Source organism: Hyaena hyaena, unplaced genomic scaffold (assembly GCF_003009895.1).
Source record: "Hyaena hyaena isolate Hyena2069 unplaced genomic scaffold, ASM300989v1 scaffold_65, whole genome shotgun sequence".
Classification (NCBI taxonomy): domain Eukaryota; kingdom Metazoa; phylum Chordata; class Mammalia; order Carnivora; family Hyaenidae; genus Hyaena; species Hyaena hyaena.
In genome coordinates, this window is record NW_024080697.1 from 301,905 (window position 1) to 328,684 (window position 26,780).

Consider the following 26,780-nt stretch of genomic DNA (forward strand, 5'->3'; position numbering starts at 1 on the left):
CTCCTTTCCATTCAGTTGGAACCTAACAATAAATTATCTGAATAAGCCATGTAAAAGCCTGGTGATCAGGGTTAGTTAGCAAATCTCATTAAATGAATGCACAGAGTTATAAAGCTCTAATAATTGTTTTGAAATAAACATTGAAAAGCCTAGCAAAATTCTGGACTCTTAGTTCTGTATTACAATCAGGGATCACTTTCTTCAAATTAATTTTCATCATAGGAAGAGAAAACCAGTCAGAAGCCATCTGAAGCCAAAGAGATAAAGCTTTATGCTCAGATTCCCCCTATAGAGAAGATGGATGCATCTTTGTCCACACTTGCTAATTGCGAGTAAGTTCTCTTGTCTTTTTTTCCTTTCTTTTTTAAATATAAAAACTAGAAAAAATGTGTTTGTTTTCTGTGATCTTTGTTTCTTTTTCTTTGTTGGCTTGGTTAATAGAATTCTCCCTTTGGCAAGGCCAAACATAAAAGATTATTGGTTTATGGGGGACTAGTAATAAAGTAACCCTGAACAATATAGTATTTTTTTAATGTTTATTTATTTTTGAGATAGAGAGCGCTTGCAGGGGAAAGGCTGTGCGTGAGGGAGACAGAGGATCCAAAGCAGGCTCTGTGCTGACAGCAGCGAGTCTGATGTGGGGCTCAAACTTACAAACTGTGAGATCATGACCTGAGCTGAGGTCGGATGCTCAACTGACTGAGCCACCTAGGTGCTCATACAGTACTTTTTTTACAGTATAGTTTTTATAATGTGCCTGTCTCTTGGAGAAACTAAATAACACAATAAGACTTATTCTATCATAAAATCTGGTATTTCTCCTGTAAAATTAGCCAGTCAATGCTATACTGACTAGAGGCCTAACAGATCTGCTTTAATTTTTTTTAACTGTAAAAATAATGTTAAAACATCTAGAAAATATAAAAAGCACAAAGGAAAAGACATAATATTAACCAAAATTGCACCACCTTTTGATAACCGATGTTAGCATTTTGATATAGAGCCTTTGAATTTTTTTCCCTCATTGTGATCAAATTATACTTATTACTTTGTAATCCTATTTTCCCATGACTTTATCAGATCTATATTAATTTCTCTTTTTAAAAAAAAAGTTTATTTATTTTGAGACAGAGAGCACAAGTGGAGGTTGGGGTGGGGAGAATCCCAAGCAGGCTCTGTGCTGTGCTGTCAGTGCAGAGCCTGACGTAATGTTCAAACCAGGAGATCATGACCTGAGGCGAAATCAAGAGTCAGATGCTTAACTGCTTGAGCCACCCAGGCGCCCCTATATTAATTCCTCTTAAGTTATTTTCTCAATACTCTACATACCTTTTTAGCAAGGTTCTGTGGCTAATTTGAGGCAATTATACCATGACACCTTGTGACCATGTTTTCAGGCTGCAGTATCTTTTGTTGGAGCTGTAGAATGTTATAGAATCACTTGGGGTTCTTCCTGATTTCTTCACTCTTTTCTAAGTGGTAGTGCACTAACCACTACCTACATAAAGATCTCCTAATGCAGGAGTTAAGCCCCACCCCAAATGTATAGAAACAGAATATCTACTGATGAAACCTAGGAATCTGTATTTATAATAAGCAGCTTGAGTGACTCTTATACACATATTTGTGAACCCCTGCATTAGACTATTATCTGTCTTTGGAATGAAAGGAAAAAGCAAACATATTTAGTTATTGTATGCAACTTGTCCTTTATGATGACAGCACTGTATATTATATTATATTATATTATATTATATTATATTATATAAAAATCCATTCTAGATTTTTTTCTGGCTTCAAAAGCATGATTTCAAAGAGCCCTGTTTCAAAGTGGTCAAATATCTTTTTATCATAAACCTGTCTCAAAGGCAAATGTTTGAGAAGGTTTTGTACCTGGTACCAAATTATCGTGGAACTGCTTGGAAGGAGTCAGCCTGTTCATATTTTTGCTGACAATCGCTTGGGACAGGCTGCCTAGACAACAATTAAAGATTTCATCCCTAATCATATTCTCAGATTTAAGGCACTTCATTTTTCACTGGTAGTTGTCAGGAATTGGGGATAGCTAGAAAATATACAGATTTGATCAATAATTTACACTATAGTAACTGCTTTTGTAAAAAAAATGAATAATTCTTTTTCAAGTCAAATCAGAAAGGATAAGATCATATGTTCTGGAGTCAATTTTGGGGGGTTTTAAATTTGACTCTGCCCCTTTATGGCTGTGTAATATTGGGCAAATTGCTTAACATCTTTGTGCCTCAGTATTCTTGCTTGTAAAATATGGATGATAATAATAATACTTATTTCACAGGATTGCTGGGATGGTAAAACTGTTTATGTCAAAAACAAACAAACAAAACCAGTTTATATAAAGTACTTAGAAGAATACTGGGCACACATTGTGTTCAATAAAATTAGCTTTTATTATATTTTTTGCATGAAATGTACTGAAATATTAAAAATTTTGTCAAGAAACGAAGACTAAGAATGTGTAGTTATGCTCCCTTTAAACATGTTTATATAATTATGAGTAGAAAAAAACCTAGACAAATGTATATAAACCATTAAAAGTAGTTATCTCTGGAGGTCTTTGTGGAGTGGTTAGGATTACATATGGCTTTTTTGGTATACATTTCTTTTTTTTTTTTTATCCCATTTATTTTTGAAAAGCAAAATCTCATAACAACAAAAAATTGAATTGTTGAGAGAGAATAAATTATATTAAGTCCTGCAGTTAAACCATGCTGCTGAGTCTCTCTGCCTCAGTTTCCTTTTCTTGCAACAAAACTAGATTTTAATTTTTTGGTATACATTTCTGAATGATTTAACACATGAGCAGATAAATGTCTTCACACATGCATGTAATATAGCTCTGCTTTATATCAAAAGGGTGAATCACATCAAATGTTTTGTTCTGGGAGATGGTTTTTTAACTTGACCACATATCATGGATGTCTTCCCAAGCTGGTATCTAGAACCTAATTTCATTTGTTTTAGTGACAGTGTAGTTTTTCATTATATCTATCCCTCAATTACTGGATGTTTATAGATTTTTCCCTATTTTTTGCTATTATAATAATACAATAAATAATCTGTCTTACATATCTTTAGACATTGTGTTAGTATTTTAGTAGAAAGTATTCCTAGAAATGAATTACTAGGTCAAAGAACACATGCATTTTTAAAAAATTAATAAATAATACCAAATTACCATCAAAAAGTTTTTAATTTTCTGCACTGATTCTGTATTAACTTCTGTAATCTAAAAAAAAGTGTGAGGATTTCAAAATGAAAGAATGCATGCCATGTCTGAGGGGGAAAAGATTTAGTGTAAAAAGAAAGTATGACTTAAATATCTTCTATGGGCACTTGAGGAATAATTTCTGATACACCATTTATTTTTCTGATATATCATTTAAAATTGTTTCATTTTCAAGTTTTCCTTTGTTCTTTTTCAGGAAGCTTTCACTGTCTACAAACTGCATTGAAAAAATTGCCAACCTCAATGGCTTAAGTAAGTGATATACAGTAACAGATGGTTCTTGGGTTTTCTCATTATTGTAATAAACATTCTAGAAACACTATGTAATCCCAGAAGCTAGCACCTGTTTTAACCACAGTAATTGTCAGACGACAGAGAAAATATATAAACCGTGTGCCTTAAATTTGTTTATCCAAAGAAAATCAGAGAGAACAAAAGACCTAAACATTTTAGAGGCATTTAGGCATTTAAAGCTATAGTTAGAATTAAATAGAAAAATTAGATTTTTTAATTAAATATCTTTTGTTCAAATTTGTCTTGTGTTTCAGGTTGTATTCTGGAACATTGTATTTATTTATTTTTAAGTTTATTTATTTATTTTGAGAGAGAGAGAGAGAAAGAGCAAGAGAATCCCAAGCAGTCTCTGCACCATCAGCACAGAGCCAGACACAGGGCTTGAACCCATGAACTGTGAGATCATGCCCTGAGCTGAAACCAAGAGTTGGAGGCTTAACTGACTAAGCCACACAGGTGTCCTAATACTTGTTATATTTAAATTTTAATTCCTTAACATCGTTTTTCTTGTGTTCCTTATCGGTGTTAATGATGTTGCCACCATCCCAGTTGCCAAGGCTTCTGACTCCTGCTAGTTTCCTATGTTTGCTGAAACTTGGTGGCTTAAAACAATAGTTCGGAAAAACAACAGCAAGAACAAAAACAGTGCTGGAGGCCAGAAGTCTGAAATTGGTTTCAGTGGGCCAAAATCAAGGTTTTGACCAAGCCACTCTGCCTCTGAAGGCTTTAGGAGAGAATCTGTTCCTTCCTTGTCTCTTCTAGATTCTGATCGCTGCCACGTTCCTCGGCTTGTGAAGGCATCAGTCTAATCTCTGCCTTTATGATCATAATGACTTTTCCTCTTTTGTCTGTGTCACATATTTCTCTGCCTCCTTTTTATTATTATTTCTTAATTTATTTTTGAGAGAGAGCATGAGCAGGGGAGGGACAGAGAGAGATGGGGGACAGAAGATCCAAATTGGGCTATGTACTGAGAGCAGCAAGCCCAGTGTGGGGCTTGAACTCATGAACTGTGAGATCATGACCTGAACCAAAGTCAGATGCTCAACTGACTGAACCACCCAGGCACCACTCTCTGCCTCCTTCTTAAGAGGATATGTATGATTACATTTAGGGAACACCTGGATAATCAAGGCTATTCTCCCTAAGATCCCTAACTTGATGACATCTGCAAAGTACTTTTTTTTCCTATATAAGGTAACATTCGCAGGTTCCAGGGATTAGGATCTAGGTATCTTTCAATGGGGCATTAGTTAATCTACCATGCTCCTCCTTTACTTCCCTTAAGACATCTGAGTTCATCACTAAGTCCTGTTAACTCTACTCTGAGAGAGCTCTCAAATAATTTGTTGCTTTCCCATTTCCAGAAGTTACAGTTTTATTTAAGACCCACATTCTCTCCTCCTTAGACTGTATTTTCAAACATTTTTTACTACTTTTTTACACTAAGTAATACATTTGAATTCATAACTCAGTATATATATTCATATGAATGTACATATCAAGTATATACATACATACATGAAGTGAAATAGGTTTGTAAAGCAATGTTTGCCCTTATAGCATAGGTTCCAGTTCAAGTTTTTAAATTTTTTTAATGTTTACTTATTTTTGAAGGAGAGAGATACAGAGCATGAGTGGGGAAGAGGCAGAGAAAGAGAGGGAGACACAGAATCCAAAGCAGGCTCCAGGCTCTGAGCTACCAGCACCGAGCCCAACACAGGGCCCAAACCCAAGAGCCATGAGAAATCAGAGGCTCAACCAACTGAGACCCCCAGGTGTCCTCCAGTATAAGGTTTCTAAAGATTTTATTTTTAAAAAATGCTTGTCAGAACCCATTAAGCTGATTTCATATCATCCCTAGTTTGAGAAACACTGCCATGGATGCCTGGGTGGCTCAGTCAGTTAAGCATCTGACTCTTTTTTTTTTTTTTTTTAAATGTTTATTTATTTTAGAGAGAGAGAGAGTGTGTGAGTTGGGGAGGGGCAGAGAAAAAGGGAAACAGAGGGTCCAAAGCTGGCTCTGTGCTGACAGCAGAGAGCCTGCTGTGGGGCTTGAACCCACGAACCATGAGATCATGACCTGAGCTAAAGTTGTACACCTAGCCAACTGAGCCACCCAGGCGCCCCTAAGTACCTGACTCTTGATTTTGGATCATGTCACAATCTCAGGATCATGAGATCCAGCCCCAAGTTGGGATCCATGCTGAGCATGGAGCCTGCTTAAGATCGTTTCTCTCCCTCTGCCCCTCTCCCCTGCTTGTGTGCTCACTTTCTCAAGAAAGGAAGGAAGGAAGAGGAAAAGGAAAACACTACCTTATGACTTTTGTGATAGCCTCCTAATCTTTTTGTCTCCTTTCTGCTCTTCAACACTGATACCAGTGTTTTCTTCCTAAAAATATTATTCTTGGGGCACCTGGGTAGCTCAGTTGGCTGAGCATCTGACTCTCATCCGTGGGTTCAAACCCTGCATGGGGCTGTGTGCTGACAGTTCGGATCCTGGAGCCTGCTTTGGATTCTTATCTCCTCTCTCTCTGCCCTTCCCCTGCTCACACTCTGTCTCTTTCTGTCTCTCAAAAAATAAAATGTTAAAAAAAAGTTTTTTAAAGTATTATTCTTATTATCATCCTTTGCCTAGTAAAGACCAAATGCCTAATGTTGCATTCAAAGTCATCTAAAATCTGTACCACCCTATTCACACCTGAATACATCATTCTTTTTTTATGCTTTGTGCATTTGTTAATGCAGTGCTCTTTTCCTTTGAGAATAGCCCCATCCTATTAACAGGAAAACCCTGCAAGAAACAAAATTAAGATTAAGAATGTCAAGTTTAAATGTCATTTCTCCCTCTAAAGACTTCTCTAGTAATCATCATAATTACTCTTTCTTTTTTTTTTAATGTTTATTTATTTTTGAGAGAGTGAGAGAGAGCACAGAGGAGGGACAGAGAGAGAGTGGGAGAGAGAGAATTCTATGTGGGCTCCGTGCTCATAGTGCCACCCAAGCAGCTCCATTATTACTCTTTCTTTAGGAATATTAATAACAGTCTGTCTTGGATTAAAATAATGAATACCCACTTCATATAGTTGTTCTGAAGATTAAATGAGTTAGTATATATAAAGTGCTTTGAATAGTCCCTCGTGCATATAAATGTTCAGGAAATATTAGCCATTATTACAGTTAGTGAGGAATATGTTTCTGTCTCTGGATAATGAGCTTCTGGAGGGCAAACATCACATCTTACTATCTTCTCTTCCAAATCTCCATCCTCCTTTCAGGACCTTACTCAAAGTTGGCATTCAGTATTTATGTAGTACTGGAGAGGAAGAGTTTACTATTAGAGCTGTGCACAAGATGACTCAGTATATTCCAGTTTTTTACTGACTCATTAAACAATTTGAGATGTTTCATGTCACAGTTAACCCTTGAACAACATGGGTTTGAACTGTGTCAGTCTACTTACATGCTGATTTTTTTTTTACAGCACTGTAAATTTATTTTCCTTTCATTCTTAAATGTATTTTCTTTCTTTTATGATTTTCTTAATATTTTCTTTTCTCTAGGTTTATTATAAGAATACAATACATATGACAAATGACATACAAAATGTGCATTAATGGACTGTTGGCCAAGGCTTCTGCTCAGTAGTAGGCTATTAGTTGTTAAGTTTGGGGGGAGTAAAAATTAATACTCAGATTTTCAACTGTATGGGAGTTGGCATCGCTATCTCCTGTGTTATTCAACAATTATACAGACAGTTTGTCTATAACTGAAATAGCTTGCTTTAATGAGATTAAATTGATAACATTTTTTAAAAGTTTATTTATTTAGAGAGAGAGGGAGAGAGAGAATCCCAAGCAGGCTCCATGCTGACAGCACGCCCGATGCGGGACTCTATCTCACAAACACTGAGATCATGAACTGAGCTGAAATTAGGAGTTGGGGAGGGGGGGTGCCTAGGTAGCTTAGCCAGTTAAGCCTCTGACTCCTGGTTTCAAGTCAGGTCATGATCTCACGGTTTGAGGATTCTAGCCCTACATAGGGCTCTTTGCTGGCAGTGAGGAGCCTGCATAGGATTCTCTCTTTCTCTCCTTCTCTCTCTGCTCCTCCTCTCCTCTCTTTCTCTCTCTCTCAAATAAATAAACCTAAATCAGGTGTCAGATGTCTAACCAACTAAGCCACCCAAGCAACCCGATAACGTATTATTTATCAATACAGATAACATAAAAAACATGACTTTTTCTTTTCATAAAAAACATGACTTCTGATAATAGGAAAACCTCTGTATAGGGCTGACAATGGACTTTAACTTATAATCTAACTTTGGTCAGTTGGTAGTAACTGTCAGAAAAATTTTATTAAGAGCACCAAAACTTCAATGGAAAAGAGTAGCTTGATCAGTTATTGATGTCTGATGTAGACATGGAAGGAGACAGTGTAAGCCTTTGTACCATACATTTGCTATACTTGATTCACCTCATTTTAGTTCTGCTTGCAACAAATAGTACTTCCACAGTCTATGGCCTGTCACTGGGGAATACACATCATCTGTGACCATAAAGCAAAAAGAAGCTGCTGATCCATATGAAGGATTGAATATATGACTATAGACTGTGTCTCACCCCTTCCCTTTCATAAGAGCTATAGTCTTGTTAAACTATGATGAGAGGACCTGGGGGAAAAAAAAAGGGGGATTCCTACTTAACAGGGGGTCTATAAGGCAGAATAACCCTAACAGCTACATACGTTTATTGTAGCAAAACTATGGCTAGAAAACTGCATGCCTGGACTGCATTCAAAACTGTGACTAAAAGCCTGTAAAATATGAATATTGATAATCTCACATCAAATATTAGAACATAAATTTTGATGCCTTGTATCTTTGGCAAAAACTTATACTTTTGTCCTTCAGTTTACTAAATAAATAAACGGGGAACTTTCAAACACTATTTTGATTTTCACCAAGATCTTTCTTGTATGAAGAAAAATCCAATGTTTTCCTTCTAGTGGTGTTCTACTTCTGTACCCCCTTCTACTTCCAAAAAATATATCATTGTGTATTGTTAGGACATTTAATTTATTAACTTTGATATCATAATTTTTGTCCCTATATAGTAATCAATAAGATCTTTTTAGCTTTCTATCACCATTTTCATGTGTATTTTTTTAAAGGAGTTTAAAAGAAGAGTTTTATATATTAAGTTAGATACTATCTTTGGAAGAGTTGCATATATTTTATATTTGTTGTCTTCAGTTTCTGAGGTTGATTTTCAGTCCTCATCTTAGTTGACTTAGCAGCGTATTTTGACATGGATGATTTCATTCCTCTTTGAAGTAATTTCAATAGTTGGCTTCTGGGACACTGTGCCCTCCTGATCTTCCTGTCTTTCTGGCTGCTCCCTCCCAGTCTCATGTCTCCCACTTCTAAATGTTAGAGTACTCCAGACCTCAGTTCTTGGATCTCTTCTCTTTTCTATCTTCACATATTCCCTGGATTATTTCATCCAGGTCATGGCTTTATCATCTATATGCTGTTAGTTCCCACATTTATATCTCTAACCCAGGCATCTCCTCTGAACTCCAGATTTTCACAGTCGATTGCCTGGTATTTCCATTGGATGTCTCCTAAGCATCACATACTTAACGTGTCTGAAACAGTACCCCAGCCCCAGCTAAACCAATGTCCTGTGTGTCTGTCTCAGATAGCAACAACTCCACTCTTCCTATTGCTCAGGCCAAACTCCCTGGTAATTTCTTAACTCCTTTCTCACACATCCTGTGCCAGACCTATTATCTTTCTTTCTTTTTTTTTTAATTTTATTTATTTATTTTGAGAGATGATGGAGGGAGAGAGATAATATAATTAATATAATATATTAATCACTGCAACTGATTATAGCTATTTCTAGTGTATTATAGATGCTTAATATATAAAAATTATATAATATAATAATTATAGATGCTTAATATGTGTTGAATGAATAACTGTTTGAATAAGCTTTTCATTCTGCATGGAATAGACAAAATAAAATGGCAATCTTTCCATTTCAAGAAACTTTAAAGAATAATTGATTATATGATTTTCTTAAATATTTAATTTTCACCCATTATAGTTATATGGAATGTATGAGTTTCCTAGGGCTGTCATAACAAATTCCAAAGACTAGGTGGCTTAAGCAACAGAAACTTATTTTCCTGCAGTTATAGAGGCAAGAAGTCCAAGATCAAGGTTTTGACAGGGTTGAGTTCTTCTGAGGCTCTCTCCTTGGTTTGTGGATGGCCATCTTTTCCTTTGCTCTTTAAGGTCTTTTCTCTGTTTCTGTCTGTGTCCTAATCTGTTCTTATAATTCTTATAAGGGCAGCAGTCATATTTTACTTTCTTTTTTTTTTTTTAAAGTTTATTTATTTATTTTGAGAAAGAGAGGTAGGGACAGAGAGAATCCCAAGCAGGCTCTGTACCGTCAGTGCAGAGCCTGATGCAGGGCTTGAACCCATGAACTGTGAGATCATGACCAGAGCTAAAATCAAGAGTCAGAAGCTTAACTGACTTAGCCACCCAAGTGCCCCAGGGCACCAGTCATATTGAATTTTACCTAAAATGATCTCATTTACCTCAATTACTTCTTTAAAGTCCCTGTCTTTACAAAATTATGAATGAAAATGGACTTATTACAACCAACCCCTCAGAAATACAAGCAATTATCAGGGAATACTATGAAAAATTATATGCCAACAAATTGGACAACTTAGAAGAAATGGACAAATTCCTAAACACACACTCACTACCAAAATTCACACGGGAAAAAATAGAAAACCTGAACAGACCTATAACGAGTGAAGAAATCGAATCAGTGATCAAAAATCTCCCAACATGGGGTGCCTGGGTGGCTTAGTCGGTTAAGCGTCCGACTTTCGCTTAGGTCATGATCTCGCGGTTCGTGGGTTCGGGCCCCGCGTCGGGCTCTGTGCTGACTGCCAGCTCAGAGCCTGGAGCCTGTTTCAGTCTGTGACTCCCTCTCTCTCTGACCCTCCCCTGCTCACGCTGTCTCTCCCTATCTCTCCTAGAAATAAATAAAACATTAAAAAAAAAAATTAAAAAAAAAAATCTCCCAACAAATAAGAGCCCTGGACCTGATGGTTTCCCTGGAGAATTCTACCAGACATTTAAAACAGAATTAATCCCAATTCTTCTCAAGCTATTCCAAAAAATAGAAGTCGAAGGAAAACTCCTGGACTCATTTTATGAAGCCAGCATCACTCTGATTCCCAAGCCAGACAGAGATCCAGCAAAAAAAGAGAACTATAGGCCAATATCCTTGATGAATACGGATGCAAAAATTCTCAACAAGATCCTTGCAAATCGAATCCAGCAGCATATCAAAAGAATCATCCACCAAGATCAAGTGGGATTCATTCCTGGGTTACAGGGCTGGTTCAACATTCGCAAATCAATCAATGTGATACATCATATCAATAAAAGAAAAGATAAAAACCATATGATCCTGTCAATAGATGCAGAAAAAGCATTTGACAAAATACAGCATCCCTTCTTAATAAAGACTCTCGAGAAAGTTGGGATAGAAGGAACCTACTTAAACATCATCAAAGCCATCTATGAGAAGCCTTCAGCTAACATCATCCTCAACGGGGAAAAACTGAGAGCTTTCCCGCTGAGATCAGGAACACGACAGGGATGTCCACTCTCACCACTGTTGTTTAACATAGTGCTGGAAGTCCTAGCATCAGCCATCAGACAACAAAAGGAAATCAAAGGCATCAGAATTGGCAAAGAGGAAGTCAAACTTTCACTCTTCGCAGATGACATGATACTCTACATCGAAAACCCGACAGACTCCACCAGAAGCCTACTAGAACTGATCCAAGAATTCAGCCAAGTTGCAGGGTACAAAATCAACATACAGAAATCGGTTGCATTTTTATACACCAACAATGAAGCAACAGAAAGAAATCAAGAAACTGATCCCATTCACAATTGCACAAAAAACCATAAAATACCTCGGAATAAACCTAACCAAGGATACAAGAGATCTGTATGATGAAAACTATAGAAAACTTATGAAGGAAATGGAAGAAGACACAAAGAAATGGAAAAACATTCCATGCTCATGGATAGGAAGAATAAATATAGTTAAGATGTCATTACTACCTAAAGCACTCTACACATTCAATGCAACCCCAATCCAAATTGCACCAGCATACTTCTCAAAACTAGAACAAACTATCCAAAAATTTGTATGGAACCACAAAAGACCCCGAATAGCCAAAGTAATACTGAAAAATAAAACCAAAACGGGAGGTATCACCATCCCAGACTTCAGCCTCTACTACAAAGCTGTCATCATCAAGACAGTATGGTATTGGCACAAAAACAGACACATAGACCAATGGAACAGAATTGAGAACTCAGAAGTGGACCCAAAAGTATACAGCCAACTGATCTTTGACAAAGCAGGAAAGAATATCCAATGGAAAAAAGACAGCCTTTTTAACAGATGGTGTTGGGAGAATTGGACAGCAACATGCAGAAGAATGAAACTAGATCATTTTCTCACACCATACACAAAAATCAACTCAAAATGGATAAAGGACCTGAACGTGAGACAGGAAACTATCAACACCCTAGAGGAGAAAGCAGGAAACAACCTCCTTGACCTCCACCGCAGCAACTTCTTACTTGACACATCCCCAAAAGCAAGGGAATCAAGAGCAAAAATAAACTGTTGGGACCTCAGCACTGAGTGTTATGTGGAAACTAATTTGACAATAAACTATTTGTAAAAAAAATAAATAAATAAAAAAAAATAAAGTCCCTCTCTTTAAATATAGTCACAGTCTGAGGAACTGAATGTTAGGACTACAACATATGAATTTAGAGTGTGTGTTTGGGGGGGGGACACAATTCAGTCCATAACCAGGGGACTTGTTTCAACAGTTAAATCATTTTGCATGAATTAGATCACTCTTAAAATACTTTGTCCTGAACGTTAAGTGTTTCTCATAACAGAATTTAAAATACTTCATTAAGAATGCTTGGGTAGCTCAGTGTTCAGCATCTAGCTCTTGATTTTGGCTCAGGTCATGGTCTTGCGGTTTGTGGGTTTGAGCCCTGTATTGAGCTCTGTGCTGACAGTCCAGAGCCTGCTTGGGATTCTCTTTATCTCCGTCTATCTCTGCCCCTGCCCCTCTATCTCTGCCCCTTCCCTGCTTGCTCACACGCCCATGTGTGCACACTCTCTCTCTCTAAAAATAAGTAAACATTAAAAACATTTCATTGTTTAAAAACGTAAAATAATTAAGTTAATTAAAACAAAGTTTATATAGCTGTATATGTCTGATAACACACACACACACACCATTTATTGTATACTCACATGGATTAAGCATTATGCTAAATATTTTAGACAATTATCTCATTTAATCTTGATATTCTTACAAGTCAGATATTATATTCCCTCATTTTACATATAATGAAACTGTGATTCAAAGAGGTTTGATTGCTTCCTTAGAGAATTGGGATTGGAACTCAGTTCATTGAATTTGTGCTCTTAACCATTGAATTGTGGATGTCAGAACAGTACAGTCCAATAGAGCTGTCTACACTGTCCCAATAGAGTTGCCACTAGCCACATACAACTGTTAAGGTCTTGAAATGGGGCTAGTGTGATTGAGAAACTGAATTTTAAGTTGTATTTAATTTTAATTAATTTAAAGTAAATAGCCATACGTGGCTAGTAACTACCATATTGGACAACATAGTTACAGAAGGTTGAGTTGTGAAAACTAAATGTATAGCTTATGCATAAGTAATCAGCAGTGTTTTTTTCTCTTAAATAGTTTATTGTTGAGTTGGTTTCCATATAACACCCAGTGCTCATCCCACCAAGTGCCCTCCATGCCCATCACCCCCCTTCCCCTCTCCCCCACCATCATCAGCCCTCAGTTCTCAACATTCAAGAGCTTCTCATGGTTTGCCTCCCTCCCTCTCCCCAACTATTTTACCCCTTCTTCTCCCCCATGGTCCTCCATTAAGTTCCTCCTAATCCACCTATAGGTGCAAACACATGGTATCTGTCCTTCTCTGCCTGACTTATTTCGCTCAGCATAACACCCTCAAGTTCCATCAATGTTGCTACAATCAGCAGTTTTTTAGAACAGAAATGAGGTTTCCTGTGTTTTGCTAGAATCTTTTTTTTAATTTTCAAAAATAATACATGCACATGGTTTTATGCAAACAGTTCAAAAGAGGTTACAGTGGAAAATAAATTTTCCTCTGACCATAGACTCTCAGTTCCCTAAAGTAACCACTGTTTCTACTTTCTTTTTTTCTTCTAGAAATAGCCTATAGATGCATAAATAGAACCAACCTTTTAAAAAATACAAATAAGCATTTTTAAAACCAAATCACAATCTAATTTTTTAAAAGATTGAAAGCAAAAGACTTTTAAAATACTAATTCATTTGATTTCACTTTTTAAAAAATAATATTTATTTTTGAGAGAGAGAGAGCATGTGAGCAGGGGAGGGGAAGACATAGGAGGGGACAGAGGATCCAAAGCAGGCTCTGTGCTGGCAGCATAAAGCCCAATGCGGGGCTTGAACACATGAACCATAAGATCATGACCTGAGCTGAAGTCAGTTGCTTAACCAACTGAGCCACCCAGGTACCACTGATTGTACTTTTAGTCCTTTTTGGAGTGAGGTGTGCTATACATAAATATGTTCTTATTTTCTAGCAGAGTCCTCATACCATAGTAGATTTTAAATATATATGCGTCAGAATTTTAAATTCAAAGCTTCTTGGGTTGCCTCAGGTGACTCAGTTGGTTAAGAGTCAGACTCTTGATTTCAGGTCAGGTCGTGATCTCACAGCTCATGAGTTTGAGCTTTGCATTAGACTCTAAGCTGACAGCGTGGAGCCTGCTTGGCATTCTCTCTACCTCTCTCTCTGGTTTTCCCCCACTTGTGTTCTCTCTCTCAAAATAAATAAACTTAAAAAAAGATGAAGTTAAAATCTTCTTTGCTCTTATTTTATCTCTGTAATACTTATACTAGCTAGCAATTTATTTATTATTATTTTTTGTTAATTTTTTTAATGTTTATTTTTGAGAGAGAGACAGTATGAATGGGGGAGGGGCAGAGAGAGAGAGAGACATAGAATCTGAAGCAGGCCCCAGGCTCTGAGCTGTCAGCAAAGAGCCCAATGTGGGGTGTGACCTTACCAACCAGAAGATCGTGACCTGAGCCAAAGTCAGATGCTCAACTGACTGAGCCACTCACGTGCCCCACTAGCCAGGAATTTAAAACCATGTGTTCCAAATAGTTAACCATTTATAAGTTTAATATTGTCATGATGTGAAATTACAGTGTTTACCTTAGATGATAGGTCAATGTTATTTCCTACTTGATCATCACTTTATTAATACAGACTTTCTTATTCATTATATAAGTATATTATATAAAACTTATTAACAGTTTATATTACTAGATTCACAACAGTTGTAATATGATTCTCCTAAACAAAAATTGTTTTTTTTCCCCACTACAGAAAACTTGAGGATATTGTCTTTAGGAAGAAACAACATAAAGAACTTAAATGGACTGGTAGGTTGTTATTTATTTCTTAAAAAAAAAAAAAAAAAAAACAATCTTCTTTCCCCTTAATATACAAGTAATATTTGTCCATTGCAGAAGCTTTACAAAATCAAAAAGCAACTATAAGCCACTGACAGTGTAAATATTGTTAATATTTTGATTGATACCCTTCTTGCCTTTTTTTCTATTCTTTGATGGGTATGTAGAAAACGAAATCATATTACACATATTGTTTTGCTCTCTTTTTTACTTAATATGTAAAGATAATTTTTTTCATGTCATCCATTCACTTAACAAATTCATTCAGTATATTTCCTGAATGCCTACTTTAAGCCAGGTACTATTCTAGGCTTTAGAGATACAGAAGAATATGAAATGAAGTCCTTGCTCTCCTAGAACTTCCATTATAGTAGAGGGAGACAGTCTAGAAAATATTTGTATAATACATATACAATACATTGTATAATACAGGTGGTGATGAATGCAGTGAAGAAAAGCAAGGCATATACAAGAACGTAGATTGACAGGAAATGAGAATATAAGCTATAGAGCTGACCAAGGGACAGGTGCTCCACACTGAGGTGGGACAAGTGCAAATGTCCTGAAACTGAAGCTGCTTGGTATGCTTGAGTTAGAGCAGAAGAGTTGAATGAGGGGAGGGAATAGTTCTAGGGATCTTGGAAAGGGAGCCAGGAACCAGGCTACATTGAGCCTTACAGGTCATGGTAAGATTTTAGATTTTTTTTTTTCCAAATGGCTTGCAAAGCCACTGGAAGTTTTTGATCAGAAGATATAACTTAAGTTTTTAAAATGATTTTCAACCATACTTCTTTTTTTTAATGATAGCATAATACCCTATTTTACTGATATACCATAATTTTTTAAATCAGGTACTTATTACTCATTATTTATTTCCAGTTTGGAGTTATTATAATCAATGCTATTATGAATCTCCTTTTAGCTATATTATTGCACACATCTATGAATAATTCCTTGGATAAATTCCTTGAAATGGAATTGCTGGGTCAAAAGGTATGAATTTCTTTTAAGGCTTTTGTGGCATATTATCAAGTTACCCTTCGGAAAGTTGTAACAATTTATATTCCTACCAGTAAGTTATGAGGGTTCCCATTTCCCCTTATCAAACTTGGGCACTTAAAACTTTTTAAAGTTTTTGATAGGGAATTATATTTGTATATTTTTTGGCCATTTGAATTTCCTTGCAGAGGAGTTGAGATGAAACAATGTTGTAAAATTAGGCAGTTTCAGGAATGACAAAGTTAATGTCTTTCTCTTGTATTTGTTCCCAAAAAGATAATAATAATTTTTAAGTATATATTGTTAAATAAATTAATAAACATTCCCAACATTTTTATGACTCTGACTTTCTCCCCCCTCCCACTCCTGCCCCCAATAAGCCTAGCTTGTGCTTTGTAAGAACCAGTGGGGTTGAAAACGCAGTGCTTCTCAGCAGTAACCTCCCCAAACGACACAGGCTGACATGGCCGCTCCCTGATGACAGAGGCAGCTGTAATACCTGAACTCTTTCAGTGTTCAGAGCTGCAATTTTGGAGTTATCATGAACCCTATCTACTTACCCACACAAATGTTACTAGTAAATTTATGAACTACTTGGAAAGTCTTAGAAATTATATTCTGGAGTTAAATATAGGAAGTTTTCTCCCTCAAAATAATAACCGGGGATGAATTATTTGCTTTCTAGTTAGATACATTGAGTGAAATCCTTAAAGATCTATAAAATGACATTGTTTCTGATGTTCTAAATGACTGGTAAATCTAAAGATATTTTGCCTTCTCTCCATTCTGTGCGCCTTAAATGGTAAAAATGTCAAATATAGAGGCGGTATTCATAACGGGTACAACACTAAATTGTAGTACAAAAGTTCAGAATTTATTATACTTCAGGCTAAACATTACTTGAATTAACTGTAAAGGAAGAGTTTGCAAGTAAATGTGCTCCAAAATTTGGGAGATCAGTATGACAAATGCTTGATTTGCCCCTAGGTTTTTATAGAATACCAGATTCTCAAGTATTGCTATAGTATATAATATCTTCCATGAATTGTAATATATACCTAGAAACCACAAAGAAATTATAAATATAAGATTAAAGGCATTTGTAGGGATATTATCTAGTTCAACCATCACTTGCTTAGATCTCTCACTTTCTGTAGACTTCTGTGAATAACACCTAGCAGGTTTTTCCCCCCAGATGGGGTGTGTGTGTGTGTGTGTGTGTGTGTGTGTGTGTGAGTGTTTGTACACCATACATACACTAAACATTTTACCAGACCATTCACTACTTCTGCATAGACAAAAGAAAAATAAATCTTCATAGGGATATAGATGCTGGGTTTCAGATAGATTCACATACTAATTGATTTATTCATCGAGACACACCAGCCTTATAGCATGATTTAAATAGCCACCTCAGTAAGTTACAAATGACTAATATGTGAAACATGGAGTGCTAAATTAAAGGAAAAGGGTCTATTTAAAACTACTTAGGGAAACTGTAAACGTACATCAGAAGCCCATTTGTGTATAAGATCCAGCCTTTGCCTTCCTTTCAGATGTCACTCCATATTACTCTTCTTCCAAGTTGGTAATCTCCAACCATTGGTCTTTCTCTTCCTTGAACATGCCAAGTCCATTCCCACCTGACAGACCTTTGTACTTGCTGTTTCTTCTGCCTTAAAAACTTTCTTACCTACGACTTCTACATTACTGACTCCTTCTTAACCTTCACACTTCAGCTTAGATGTCACCTCCACAACAGTGTTCCAGCTACCATATATCTAAAGTAGCCCTCTGGGCAAAAACTCTTACCACTTATAATTTTTTTCTTCTTTCTTATTACTATCTGAAATTCTCATTTGTTTGTTTCTGTCTCTGTCTTTCTGTCATGTCACATACACACACACACACACACACGAATCCTCATGAGTACCTTAGTTTTGTTCATCAGCATATACATTAGTGCTTGATATATGTAGTAGGCATTCTGTAAATATATACTGAGTGACTCCATATATTACTAATTACAAAAACTATTAATTCCAAGAGTAATATATGTTAATTGTAAAAAACAAATCAAGCAATTCATAAATATATGAACAACACTGTGAAAGTCTTTCCTCTTTTTACCTATAGATATCTGTGTGTGCATGTGTATGTATGTATATACATGTTATATATGTTTGTACTGATAATATACAGGCCATATTTTTTCTGCTTTTTCATTCAGTAGCTTATCAGGAATATCCTTCTGTGTCAAAACATGCAGATTTAATTCATTCTTTTTTATATAACAATGTGTTTAACTACTCCTATACTGCTGAGCACTTAAGACTATTTTCTTGAGGAAAGTATGTCTGTATCTTTTTTTGCTATTACAAATCATGTTGCAGTGAACATCTTCACACATATAACCTTCAACAGTTATTTGAATGTTGATATAGGCTAGATTGCTAAAAATGGAAATGCTGAGGATATTTGTATGCATTTAAATTTTTGATGGGTACCTCAAATTGCTCTCACAATGCTAATGCCAGTTTTCTACTTCCATCTATGATATATAGATGAGGATTATCCCCTCAACCCTCAATATCCATGAGTATTATCCATATTTTTTATTCATATTTTTAAATTTCTTTTTTGGGGGCGGGGAGAGAGAGAGAGAGTGGGGGAGAGTGGAAGTGGGAGACAGAGAAGGAGAGAGAGAATCCCAAGCAGGCTCCATGCTTAGTGCAGAGCCCAACATGGGGCTGGATCCCACAACCCTAGGATCATGACCGGAGCTGAAATCAAGAGTTGGATGCTCAACTGACTAAGGCACTCAGGTGCCCCTGTAATCCGTATTTTAAAAAAATTTTTTTTATGTCTTTTATTTTATTTTGGGAGACAGGGAGCGGGGAGGGGGCAGAGAGAGAGGGAGAGACAGAATCTGAAGCAGACGCCAGGCTCTGAGCTGTCAGCACAGAGCCTGACGCAGGGCTCCAACCCACGAACCGTGGGATCATGACCTGAGCCGAAGTCAGACTCTTAACCGACTGAGCCACCCAGGCGCCCCTAATCCATATTTAAAAAAAATTTTTTAATGTTTATTTTTGAAAGAGAGAGAGAGAATCAGAATGTGAGTGGGGGAGGGGCAGAGAGAGAGAGAGACAGAGGCATAGAATCCCAAGCAGGCTCCAGGCTCTGAACTGTCAGCACTAAGCCCGATGTGAGACTCGAACCCCTGAACCACGAGATCATAAACTGAGCCAAAGTCAGATGCTTAACTGCATATACCACCCAGGTGCCCTAATCCATATTTTTAGTATTTGCCAATATGATAGGCAAATATGGAGTATTGTATTGTTTTAACCTGTTTTCTCCAGTTAGTTGTGACCTTGAATGTCCTCCTATATATTTGTTATATGTTTCCTCTTTTGGAAATTGACCAAATAGTTATTACTCATTTTTCTATTGGCTTTATTTTTTCTTACTGAATTCTAGGCACTCTCAATATTCCTAGTAATTACCCATTGTTGAGAATATTATTGCTATTATTGCTGTTAACATTTATTAACTATGTAGCAGACTCTTTACATGCATTGTTTCATTTGAAATTCACAAGTAGATAATGTCCTCATTTTAAGATTTTTTAAAAAATCCTCATTTTAGGATAAAGAGACTTGGGCTTAGGTAGTTATCTAAAGTACCCAAATATAGTGAACAGGCACTTTTAAATACTGTTGCTGAGACCAGCAGTTTGTCAATTGCTATCACAGTCTTCGATGTGTATTTATTTTGTCCCAACTATTCTATATCTAGGACTTTTTCATCCTCACATACATGAACAAAGATGTTGGACCAGATATGTCATTGCAACAAAGCTTGTATTAAAAACTTCAACAAATTGGGGCTTCTGGTGGCTCAGTCAGTTAAGTGTCCAACTTTAGCTCAGGTCATGATCTCACAGCTTGTGGGTTCGAGCCCCGCATCAGGCTTCGTGCTGACAGCTCAGAGCCTGGAGCCTCCTTCTGATTCTGTGTTTCAGCCCCCCCGCCCCCGGCCTTCTCCCACTCGTGATCTCTCTCTCTCAAAAATAAATAAAACGTAAAAAAATTTTTTTAAACTTCAACAATCTTGGGGTCTATCAGTTGTAGACTGACTAGCTAGCTAGCTAGCTAAATAAATTAATAAAATACATCAAGAGGAAAAATGAGGTAGGACTTACCTATACCTGCTGGATGGAATAGTTTGCAAGGTATGTTGTTAAGTGAAAAAAAAAAAAAGCAAGGTATATATTTCTGTGTATATACATATATTCAGCTATATATGTGGGGTAGGGAGGGGGTATAGGATGAGAAAGACTTTTCTTTCTATGCTTGTTTGTATTCCTTGGGTTTTTTGTTGTTGTTGTTGTTGTTATATTACTCTTTACTTTAAATAAATAACCAAACTAATGATTCCTCCCTAATATACAAACAAAATATTTGTTTACCCACGTTTATAGCAGCATTACTCACAACAGCCAAAAAGTGGAAGCAACCCAAATGTCCATCTATGGATAAACAGATAAACAAAAAAGAGGATGATGGAGGAGAGGAGGGCAGGAGGAATGAGAGAAGGGGTGGAAGACTTAGCCAAGATAGTCAAATCTAGGCAATCTGATTGCAGATTCCACACAGTAATTTAAAGCAAACAGTTTTCAGAATTTTTGTCCCTTAAATATTTTATTTTTAAGTAATCTCTACACCTACCATGGGGCTCTAATTCACAACACCAAGATCAAGTATCGCACACTACGCTGACTGAGCCAACCAGGTACCCCAGTTTTCAGAATTATTAAATGTATTTTTTCTTAATTTGTCACTTGTCTTTTTACTTTATTCACAGTTGCCAAATGAAGTTTTAATGTTTATTTATTTTTGAAGGAGAGACAGACAGAATACAAGCAGGGAAGGGGCAGAGAGAGAGAGGGAGACACAGAATCTGAAGCAAGCTCCAGGCTCTGAGCTATCAACACAGAGCCCGATGTGGGGCTTGGCCTCACGAACCACGAGATCTTGACCTGAGCCAAAGTTGGAACCTTAACCAACAAAAGCCACGCAGTCACCCCCAAAAGGAGGTTTAAAATGTGTCAAATTTATTTGCAAAGTCTTTATGTCTTCTATGTTTTGTATCTTTTATAGAACACCTTTACTTCTAGATTATAAAATTAATCATCTTCTAGTACTTTTATAGTTTTTTTACATGTAAAAATTTAAAGTTGTTATCTTGAGTCCATCTGGAGTTTATTTTTATATGTTGCATGAGGCAGGCATCAAACCTTATTTTTTTCCTTCAAATGGTTAGCCATATATTGAAAAATCTTTCCCACTGTAAATGCCACCTACTAAGGTCTGTGTATGCATGGTTGGATTCCTGGATGGTCAAGTTTCCATTTGTTATTTTACCTGTATATTCCAGCCCAAATATAATGCTACTTTAATTTTCTTTAGCTTTATAATATGTTTGGATATCTATTTGCATAAGTCCTCTTTTCTTGTTCACAATGTTTCTTGGCTTTTCTTGGACATTCACTCTTCAAAAGAAACTTGATAAGTTCATAAAAATAAATCTCCATTGGAAGTCTTATAATTCCACTGAATTTATAGATTGATTTTTGGAGAAAATTGATATCCTTATAGTAATTAGGCTTCCCTTACAGGCAGATTTATTCAGATTTTTTATGTCTTTCAGTAGAATTTTATAGTTTCAGTTCCTGTAAGGCCTGTATACTTTTTACAAAAATGAATTCCTAGGTAATTTACAGTTTTTGTTGCTATGATGAATGAGATCATTTCTCTTTAATGACTTCCTGTTTATAATATAAAAACGATTTGTTTTTATATACTCATAATCAACTGCCTACAAACTTTTTTAAAAATATAGTTTATTGTCAAATTGGTTTCCATACAACACACAGTGCTCATCCCAACAAGTGCCCTCCTCAATGCCCATCACCCACTTTCCCCTCTCCCCTACCCCCCATCCACCCCTAGTTTGTTCTCAGTATTTAAGTGTCTCTTATGGTTTGCCTCCCTCCCTCTCTGTAACTTTTCTCCATTCCCATTTCCCATGGTCTTCTGTTAAGTTTCTCAAGATCCACATATGAGTGAAAACATATGGTATCTGTTTTTCTCTGCCTGACTTATTTCACTTTGCATAATACCCTCCAGTTCTATTCACATTGCTACGAATGGCCAGATTTCTTTCTTTCTCATTGCCATGTCATATTCCATTGCCTACAAACATTTCCTAACTGTTTGTGAATCAGATCTTCCTAAAGACTTTTAAGCAACATTATGATATCTGAATTCAGTACTTTATATAAACAATAATAACAATAATCATTGTTTTATGTGGTCCAAAATGGAGGTTTTACAGCATTCCATTAAGCCTTTCCCACTCCTATAACCTCCAATGTAATACTGTTTACAGAACAGACATTTTTTTGTTGTTTTTAGTACTCATAATGGTTTATTGATCTCAAAGAATCATAAACTTTAATAGCTGAAAGGGATCTTAGAGAACTTCTTGTCTAACCTTCTCATTTTTTTCATTGTGGTAAAATGCACATAACATAAAATTTACCATGGTGCCCATTTTTTTTTTCATGGTAACCATTTTTAAGTACAGTTCTCTGGTATTAAGTATATTTGTATCATTGTACAACCATCACTGCTGTCCATCTCCACAATTCTCTTCAGCTGGTAAAACTGCACCTCTGTATCCATTGAACAATGGGTCCCCTCCCCTCAGCCCTGGCATCACCATTCTACTTTCTGTCTCTGTGAATGTGACTACCATAGTACCTCATGTAAATGGAATCATATGGTATTTGTCTTCATGTGACTGACTTATTTCACTTAGCATACTGCCCTCAAGGTTCATTCATGTTGTAGCATTTATCAGAATGTCTTTCTCTTCTCAGGATGAATAATATTCTATTATATTTATATACATATTTTGTTTATCTTTATCCATCAATGAACACTTCAGTTGTTTCCACCTTTTGGCAATTGTAAATAATGCTGCTGTGAAGATGGGTATTCAAATATCTCTTCAAAACTCTGCTTCCAATTCTTTTGGGTATATGCCCAGAAGTGGGATTGCTAGATCATATATTTTTAATATTTAGAGGAACCACCAATTTTCTGTAGCAGCTATACCATTTTACATCCCCACCACTAGTGCACAAGGGTTCCAATTTTTTCATATCCTTGCCAACATTTGTTATTTTTTGTTTGCTTGATAGTAGCCATCCTATTATCATGAGTGTGAGATGGTATCTCAAATGCCAACCTCCTCCTTTTAGAGTAAGAAACTAGAAGGAGGAGTGATTTGTTCATATGCAGAAGCAGACCAGTTTGCTAAATAGCTGTTTAGTCAATGTTCAGTTCTCCAAAGGGCCAGTTTATTGTTTATCGTGTTTGTACCACCATTGATTATTATATCTAGCATTTAAGAGCCAGTATGATGTAAGCTTTATACTGTAATAGAAAGACTGCGCACTTTTTTAATGTTTATTTATTTGTGAGAGAGAGCACATGCTAGCGCAAGCAGAAGTGGGGAAGGGGCAGAGAGATGGGGAGAGAATCCCAAGTAGTCTCCATGCCATCACTGTCAGTACAGAACCCTACTGTGGAGTTCAGTCTCACGAGCCATGAGATCATGACCTGAGCTGAAATTAAGAATCAGACACTTAGTTGACTAAGCCACCCAGGTGCCTCAAGACTATGAGTTTTAAATTGAATTTTATACTTCAAAAAAAATAAGAGGAATTGATGTGTAGATAGCAGGTGGATAGATGGACAGATATGTGATAGGAAAAGGATAGTAAATGTTAATGGTAGAATCTGGGTAGAAGATATATAGTCACTGTAATATTCTCTCAACTTTTTATGTTTGAAAGCTTCCATAATAAATATTAAAACAAAACCCCTGAAATTTAGACTTAACTCTATTATTTGATAGCACTGTGATCTTAGAAAATGCCTTTAATCTCTCTATAATAGAAACCTATTAAGTCTTTAATGTTTTAAGGATCAAATCATATAATGTATAGGGACATAATTTGAAATCTATGTCATTCAGTAAAAGTGATAAAGTAGTGCTATTGTTTCCCCTTTTGGTAATTTCAGTAGCTATTCTTAGTTCAGATCAGTTTGAAGAGAGGAAGAAAATGTTCTACTTGCCTTTCTTTATGAGAAAAAAACCCCACACAACCTTCAGCAATCCTGCCAGTCAACAGGTAGGTTTCAGTTCTCTCTGAAGGCCATTGTCTCTATGTTTATAAGAAAGGGGGACAGAAGGAAAAGTTTAAAAATAAGCTTATAAACCAAATTGCTTTCTTTTTCAGGAAGCAGTAGGGGACACATTAGAAGAACTGTGGATCTCCTACAATTTTATTGAGAAGTTGAAAGGGATCCATGTAATGAAGAAATTAAAGATTCTCTACATGTCTAATAACCTGGTGAAAGACTGGGGTAAGCTGAAGCTGGCGCTTTGCTAACCTTCTACCTCCTATTTATAGAAAATAAACAAAACGAGATGCAAATGGGAACATTTCTTTCTAAGCACACAGGGAAATAGCTATAGGAGTTCCTATATTTATGCTAAAAGCTTGAAATTTACATTTAAATATTTACTTAGAAGGACTATAATTGAATAGATCCTGGTCTTATTATTCATCATGAAAATATTTAAGTTATTGTCCAGAGGCTGAAAGGAATCAGTTTACATTTAATAATCTTGGGTAGAAGATGTCTTTGCCTTCTATATTACTTTGCTTTTTTATAATACATTATTCATTCAGCATTTACTAAAGTCCTATTAAGTGTTATGAACTATGCCAGGGTCTTAAGATACATAATTGAATAGGATACTGTCTCTGTCTTCAAGAAATTCACAGCTTAGTAGGAAAGAGTAGTTAGTAAGCTAATAATTATAGAACTTTGTAATGAGTTCTTCACTAGAGGTGTGAATTCTTTAGGAAGTCACAGGTTAAGGGTGCCTTTCTGGTTCAGTCAGTAGAGTGTGTGATCCTTGATCTCAGGCTCATGAGTTCAAGATGGTGTGGAGCCTATTTAATTTAAAAAAATGTCAAAAATGAGGGAATGGATAGAGACAAAAGAGTTTTGGCTTAACCCTTACTGTACAGCGTAGAAAAGGCCTATCACTGGAGAGTTTGTGATTCAGAATCTCATTTTCTTTTCTTGTTCCACCTGTAGTCTTCAGAGAAAGACTTCATATGGGATAACTTCCCTAACCTCTTTTGAAATCTTAAACAAATTGTTCTGAATAGTCACAAACTGAGGGCTAGTGATACTGGAGTTCAGCCCCTCAATCCCAAAAATCATAACAGGAAAGCATGCCATTTTCATATGGAATGTATTCTTCGTACTTAAAGCTGAATTTGTGAAGCTGGCCGAACTGCCATGCCTGGAAGACCTGGTGTTTGTAGGCAATCCCTTGGAAGAGAAACATTCTGTGGAGGGGAACTGGATTGAAGAAGCAACCAAGAGAGTTCCCAAACTGAAAAAGCTGGATGGTGAGTGACCCTGAGCCAGCTTGGGACAATGATTTCTAGGCATAAGAATTGAATTTGTGACATGGAATTGTATAAAAAGGAGCACAACCGAAAATAAAGACAGTTTGTCTCTCATCTCCAAAGCCACTTCATTCCATAGGAGATTCTATAGTCTTGAGTTTGGGCCAGGGTGAGATGAAAAACTCCTGGGATACTTAGACCGGTAGATCATCCCTTGACCAAAAACTTTTAAGAAAGTTGGGCTTGTTCTCAAGTCACAAGGGTATTATTTTGCAGAATAATTAGACTTAAATGGTAAGCAGTTGCTTTTTCACAACTGCATCAAAATTGTAGTTTTCTCTCTACACCCTCCCACCACACCTAATTTTAGTTAACCAATATTTAAGATAGGTGTCAATATCAGTAGATATCCCTGACTAGGTTCAAGTTCCAGTTCTACCACTTAGTAGCTTTTTGTCATTATGAGAAACCTTGTTCTTTTGTATCTAAAAACTAGAAACTAATCTGAGGAGAATCACTGTCCCCCTCCTTCTTTTCCATATCATTCTGCATCTGCTCACAAATTGTCTTCTCAGTGATCTTCATAGGCTTTTCAAAGACAAAAGCCAGTAAGTCTGATGATCTTTTCCTGCTTTCCACATTGCCCCTAAAGCAGTGATCCATAGAGGTGAGTAGGCTACCTGACTGAATGGAGGGAAAGGAAAATATTTAGAAGAAACAAATAAATCAGCTATATGATCATCATCTTTATCATCATCACGTACCACACACATATTTGCCCCATTGTCTTCATCACCATATTCCAACTGATAACCACATCCAAAACAAAACGACCTAGTTGTCTGCAGTTTAGGCTTCCTTGTCCCTCATCCCTTCTCTTCTCTCTTCACCGCCCCTGCTGCCTTGTCATTCTATCCTTCCTATTCTTTGTCTCTCCATCTTGTCTCTTACCAACTCTTTCAAAGCCTCAGTACACAACCCTTTTATCCACCCCAGCTTACT

At 36.4% G+C, this 26,780-nt stretch overlaps 1 protein-coding gene across 1 annotated transcript in view; it reads left to right on the forward strand.

Moving 5' to 3' along the window:
• Positions 1-26,780, forward strand: part of DNAL1 (dynein axonemal light chain 1) — a 52,173-nt gene that overhangs the window by 17,309 nt on the left and 8,084 nt on the right. The window contains exons 3-7 of the mRNA XM_039232322.1: positions 223-332; positions 3,462-3,517; positions 15,126-15,181; positions 24,588-24,714; positions 25,638-25,778. Of these exons, the coding sequence (XP_039088253.1) occupies positions 223-332; positions 3,462-3,517; positions 15,126-15,181; positions 24,588-24,714; positions 25,638-25,778 (490 nt within the window). The remainder of the gene's footprint in view (positions 1-222; positions 333-3,461; positions 3,518-15,125; positions 15,182-24,587; positions 24,715-25,637; positions 25,779-26,780) is intronic.